This window comes from Pyxicephalus adspersus, chromosome 3 (assembly GCF_032062135.1).
Source record: "Pyxicephalus adspersus chromosome 3, UCB_Pads_2.0, whole genome shotgun sequence".
Lineage (NCBI taxonomy): Eukaryota > Metazoa > Chordata > Amphibia > Anura > Pyxicephalidae > Pyxicephalus > Pyxicephalus adspersus.
Window position 1 is genome coordinate 129056401 of NC_092860.1, and position 6000 is coordinate 129062400.

The 6000-nt window shown below is 49.5% G+C and overlaps 1 protein-coding gene across 6 annotated transcripts in view; it reads right to left on the reverse strand.

Moving 5' to 3' along the window:
- Window positions 1–5461, reverse strand: part of PCDH7 (protocadherin 7) — a 509564-nt gene extending 504103 nt beyond the window's left edge. For 2 of the 6 annotated variants that reach the window (XM_072406348.1, XM_072406351.1), the window contains exon 1: window positions 1333–5461. In XM_072406348.1, the coding sequence (XP_072262449.1) occupies window positions 1333–4407 (3075 nt within the window). In that variant the 5' untranslated portion in view covers window positions 4408–5461. The remainder of the gene's footprint in view (window positions 1–1332) is intronic. The other 4 variants (XM_072406350.1, XM_072406349.1, XM_072406352.1 and 1 more) reach the window with 3 other exon arrangements.
- Window positions 5462–6000: the final 539 nt, after the last annotated feature.

Below are 6000 nucleotides of genomic sequence, written 5' to 3' on the forward strand. Positions count from 1 at the left end.
TTTCTGCATAAGGAATGTTAATCAAGGGTAATATGAATTGCTTGCATGCTAATCTAATATATCTGGCATGACTTATTTTACACCAAAGAGTTAATATGGTGTCATTTTTTTATATCACTGAAGCACAAAGATCATCTATCTGAGGTCTAGGATGATTAAACTGTAAGCGTGTGTCTAATGAAAACTCTGCTTGATATGATGTCATGCCACCATCAGATAGCTAGCACAAACCTTTCCATTAGTGGCATCAGCCTGCAGAGCTATTGCCAGTCTTTGCAAGTCACCACTGTGTTACATCCTATTGGCTGCCACACTTATTCCATGCTAGGGAAATGACAGAGTTCAGCCTGATAGTAGCATGCTAACCAAATGCTGCATTAACTGGATAAACTGGATAAATTAGTTTCACCTTTCTGTGTTACTGTAAAATGCAAAATCTGTGCACTTAATTCTTAATGTAATGACTTTGCCTGGTGATTCCATAGGAAACAAATCCAATAGGGGCTATTAGCCTGCTAATAATCAAGTGAGTGTAATAATGAAGCTGCTTTGTGATAATTAGACTTTTCTATGGCTGGACAGTTCAGCTGTAGCCATAAATACATAATGCATATGTCCTAAAAGCATGATGACAACCCTGCTAACTTATGCTTGCCTTAAACATTCAATCAGATTAAGGGGTGGGGAGGGGGGTTAATACTCCCTGTAACCCAGTTGGATATTTCCAGCTAAAGCAGAATTTCATTAGGAATGCAAAAATGTGCACCTTTGCGTGTGTCAGCCTCCAAGGAGCTGATCTGGGGCACATCTGCAGGCGAGATATTTAACTGCTTAAAAAGTATGTGATTAACCCCTTGTTTGTCATCACACTGGATATAACCAGTGCATTGCAGATGAGAAAGTTATTAATAAGAAGTTACTTTCCTGCTACTGAGTAATTACAGATGAAGACTCAATTCACAAAGCTAATGCACCAGGATAAGAATCCTTATTTCTAAAACAAGGAAGGTTATTTTCAGTTAATTCCAATGACAATTACAGTCACGTGGCTAAAATAAGGATACTTATTCTTGTGTAAAAGCTTTGTGAATTATATGGAGATTAGCCAGAAAAACCTGTGCAGGCAACAGGAATTTAAATAATGTTCCCCTTAAACTGATTGGATGTTGGATGCAAAATAGGACTTATGAAAAGGAGTGTTTATAACTGATATTATACAGTATATATATATATATATTGTGTGTGTGTGTGTTGTAATATCTGCTGACTACAGCATATCACACAACTAGCAGTAACTTGGTTCATTGCATTGCACATTTTCCTTTAGCTTACCTGTTTGCTGTACTTGTTATTGGTCTGACAACTGTACTCAGAACAGTGATCTGATCCAATTGAGATGTTGTCTCCAGCTCCTACAAAAGTGTTGGCTGGTGGTAAATCTTGCACAGCCTGGTGCTTTTTCCCAGCAGTAGGTGACTGGGGATGAAGCTGCACAGTAGGTAGTGGGGAACTAGATTTGTAATGCCTTGCTAGGTCAGGACTTCCAGGACCTCCATTCACAGTTCTGTATCTCCCCATGCTGGGGCTATCAGAGAGCTTTTCATTCACACTGTCATATCTTTGCCCATTTGGCTTTGATGCCTCCACTGTCACTATGCTGCTATACAATGGCTGTTTGGACTTTTTATTTTTCTTATCCTTTTTGGGTTTTTTAGACTTGTCATGCTGCTGAGGCGTAAAGAAGTCCTCGTGATCTTTCTTGCCAGCTTCGTAGCCATTATTACCTTTGGCCCTGCAGTAGCGTGCCATGACCACCACCAGTATGATCAGTATGACCGTCATGATGCCAGCCACTACACCAATCACTATGCTTAATCTTTGCTTGCTCATTTCATAGCTGGGGTCTCCTGCTATGTCCTGGGTTAAAGGGGTGTGCAAACTTCTGGCAATCTGGGAATCAACCACAGAGGCGTTAGAGACAGTTTCATTAATAAACACATGGACTAGGGCTGTGGTGGACTGTGGCGGTTGACCGCTGTCATTGACTTGGACTACCAGGCGGTGAAGGCCATAGTGCTTGGAGGCCAGCTTCCCAACCAGTGACACCACACCACTAGCTGGGTTGATTTCAAAGAGTTTAAAGGGATTTCCCCCAATAATGCTATAATTGAGTTCTTTGTTGACTCCAGAGTCAGTGTCTGTGGCTACAACTGTGGCAACAACTGTCCTGACACTGCTAGAAGGGGGGACCACAGCATAAGAGCTATTGATAGGACTAGTGATGATGGGGGCATTATCATTTTCATCCATGACAAAAAGGGACACCGTGGCTGTAGCAGACCTAGGAGGGTCGCCACCATCCACCGCTTTGACTTTAAAGGTGTAAGAAGTTTGTTGCTCCATGTCGAAGGACATTGTGGAACAGATGGTGCCAGTGTTGTTCTCTATGGTAAAGATGCCATTGTCTTCCTCTATAAACAAACTCATCTCTGCATTGCGACCTTTGTCAGCATCCATCACTGTCACCATGCCCACAGGGCTGTTGGGTTGTAAGTTCTCCTTGACGTAAAAGTTGAACACATCCTGCATGAACTTGGGGTCATTGTCATTGGTGTCGGCCACTTGGACCACCACGGTGGCGGTGCCTTGCATGACGTTGGGCAGACCTTTGTCTTTGGCCACGACTTTGAACTCATATCGGTCAGTCTGCTCCCGGTCCAGAACAATGTTGGCTGTGATGTCCCCAGAATCGGGGTGAATGGAGAAGACCCCGGCCACGGACTGCTCCAGGGAATAGGCAATCTCTGCGTTTTTGCCGCTGTCGGCATCGGTGGCAATGACAGTGGCCACTCTTTCCCCTGGCACATTGTTCTCTGGAAAGGCCACTTCCACCACCGGCTGGCTGAAGACGGGCGCGTTGTCGTTGGTGTCCACCACCTTGACCAGCAGGGAGTTATTACTGGACAGGCTGGGACTTCCGGAATCCACGGCCACTATGATGACATTGTACTCCTTGACGTTCTCATAGTCCAGGGGGGCTGAAGTGTGCAGAAAGTATTTCTTCTTGTTCTGTTCCCCCTCACTATCACTGGCTGGCTTCAGCTGGAAGGGGACATCCCCAACCACAGTGCAGGTGACCACTCCATTCTCCCCCTGATCCCTATCAGACACCTGCACCAGGGCAATAGGGGTATCCACCAACACATCCTCTGCCACACTGGCCATGCCATCCTTCACCGGGATCCTACCGATCTTCCTGATGTCTATCAGGGGCACGTTATCATTCTCATCTTTAATATTCAGGATGACGGTGGCTTTATCCGTTTTAGGGGGCTGCCCCCGGTCCCGGGCCATGACAGTGAAGCGGAGTTGGTTGACCTCCTCCCGGTCTATCCGGTGCAGGACGCTCAGCCAGCCCGAGTTCTCATCCAATCGGAGAAGTCTCCTCACCGACTCGGTGGCGGCACCGAACACATACTCGATCTGCCCGTTCACCCCCACGTCGTAGTCGGTGGCTTTGAGCTGTAGGATAGGGGTCCCAGGGGCGCTATTCTCCGCCAGGTCGGCCTCGTACACACTCTTCTCAAAGCGGGGGCTGTTATCGTTAACGTCGGTGATGAGAACCCGGAGGATGGACTGCGAGGAGCGCGGCTGTTCCCCTCCGTCCCGGACCCGCAGGGTGAGTTCATAGGAATCGCGGAGCTCCCGGTCCAGGGCCCCCTTCACGATGAGTTGCGGTTGTTTCTCCCCGTCCGAGGTGTCCGCCACCTGCAGCTCGAACACGCTGCTCCGCCCGTCACTCTCCATCCGCCTCTTCCCCGGGTACATAGCGCTCTCCCCGCTGCCCCGTCTACCGGACACGAACAGGCTCTCCCCGGCGTCCGGGATCAGCTCGTAGCGCTCAATGCCGTTCCGGCCGAAGTCCCGGTCTGTGGCGGTAGGGAGCAGGTAGAGAGTCCCCACCGGCCGATTCTCCTCCACCGTCAGGGTGAGCACCGGGGACGGGAAGGTCGGTGTGTTATCGTTAATGTCCAGGATGACCACCCTGCCCTCAAACAGCTCCACCCAGCTCTGCGAGGGACCGATCACCGACACCTCGAAGTCTATGAAGCATTCGTTCTCATCGAAGATCATCTGGCACTGCGGCAGCTTCTCCCGGTCTATGCGGCGCTCGTTGGTGCTCAGCTCGCCGGTCATGTTGTCTATCTTGAAGAAGTCGGAGCCGGACTCCAGGCTGAAGGTCACCTCGCCCGAGCCGGTCACTATACCGATGTCCGATGCCACGTTACCGATCCTGATGTCTGGCTGTCCTTCCTCGGCGATCCGGTACTTCAGCAGCTGCTTGGAGGCGGCCAGGGTCAGCGACAGCCGCAGCAACAGCGCGCAGCAACCCCACAAGGTCCTCATGGTGCGGAGCCGGCGCGGAGCGGAGAGCAAAGCAGAGGGGGCAACGGGGCTGTGTGTGTGTAATGTCCCGGGGCAAAGTTACCCGCTCATACTGATCCACTTATTATTGTGCCGATCCCTGTACTCCTCCGTGTACCGATCTCCAGGACCGAGCTGTGTTCGCTGTTGCTGTACTCCGGTTCTCAGGCTGATCCTTGTACTCCGGTGCTGTACAATGTGTACTCCGGTGTCGGTGCTGTACAATGTGTACTCCGGTGTCGGTGCTGTACAATATGTTCTCCGGTGTCTGTACTGTACAATGTGTTCTCCGGTGTCGGTGCTGATCCCTATACTCCTCTCCCAGGCTGATCCCTATACTCCTCAGTCGGTGCAGCAATGTTGTGTCGGTGCTGCTCTCCCGGGGCTCTCTAATGTCTCACTTCCCGGGACAGCTCCATGCACAATGACTTTGTATAATTCCCGGTCGGTGTGATGGAAGGCTCCGGTACATCCACAATGATATCCAGTGAAAGTTGCCGTGTCGGAGCCGCAGTCGGTGCTACCTGCATTGGCTCTGCATGTGTTCCAATATGTATCTGCAGCCCGGAGAACGATTCACAAATGATATTGCAGTCTCCCCCCCCCACCCCCGGCTCTCCTCCCCCTTCCTCCTCTTGTCCCAATGCAGGTAACCGGAGCTGAACTTGATCCCGCAAGTCAAAGGTTAGCAGGCAGCCGGTGACGGGGGGGCGGGGGTGACTTTCCCGGTGCTGGCTCCTCCGGTCATTCTCATCAATGGACGCTCCGATCTCCTGACCGAGCAGCAAGTTTTGTCCGAAGTGCCCGGGAGCCGGGGAGTCTCCCTCCTGACGCAGCAATCACAGGAAGGAGGACCAGAACATTCACTCGGCGAATCCCAGACACACACACTACGCTGCTTGCTGCTGCCGGTGCTGGGCTGCCAATGAATACAGCAGCAAATCTTCAATCAGTGCATATTAAAGGAGGCTGAGCCTCAGATCCCTCATCACTGGCACATGCTGCACCCCTGGGGGGGATCACACAGCCTATAGCCCCCAGTATAGCCCCAGAAACATTGCTGCACATCCTGCCAGGCTATACATCAATAAACATATCGATCCATTTATAACACGTCCATGCATTTATGATTTATAGCGCCAACATATTATATAGCGCTGTACAATGAGAGGAGGCATACTGGATACAGTGAGAAGCATTGCTGCACCACCACGCCTGAGGCTTTACCAAATCATAAGCTGCCAATGGGGCACTGGGGTGCTTGACAGATAATAGATCAATACGTGGGCATAGTGATTGATTATAGAGGGCCTGATTAATAGATGGGTATAATAATTATTGTATAGGGAATAATAAGGAAATAGATATATAGATTGTAAATACTGATCAATAGGTGGCTGTATTGATTACAAGGGAGGAATTACAATAGAGGGACTGATGAAAAAGGAAGGTAGATTGATTGTAGGGATACTGATCAATAGATAGGCCTTGATAGATTGTAGAAGGACTGATCAAATGGTAGGATTATTTATTGATAAAAAAGGGAATAATGAAGAGGTAGGTAGATCGATTGTA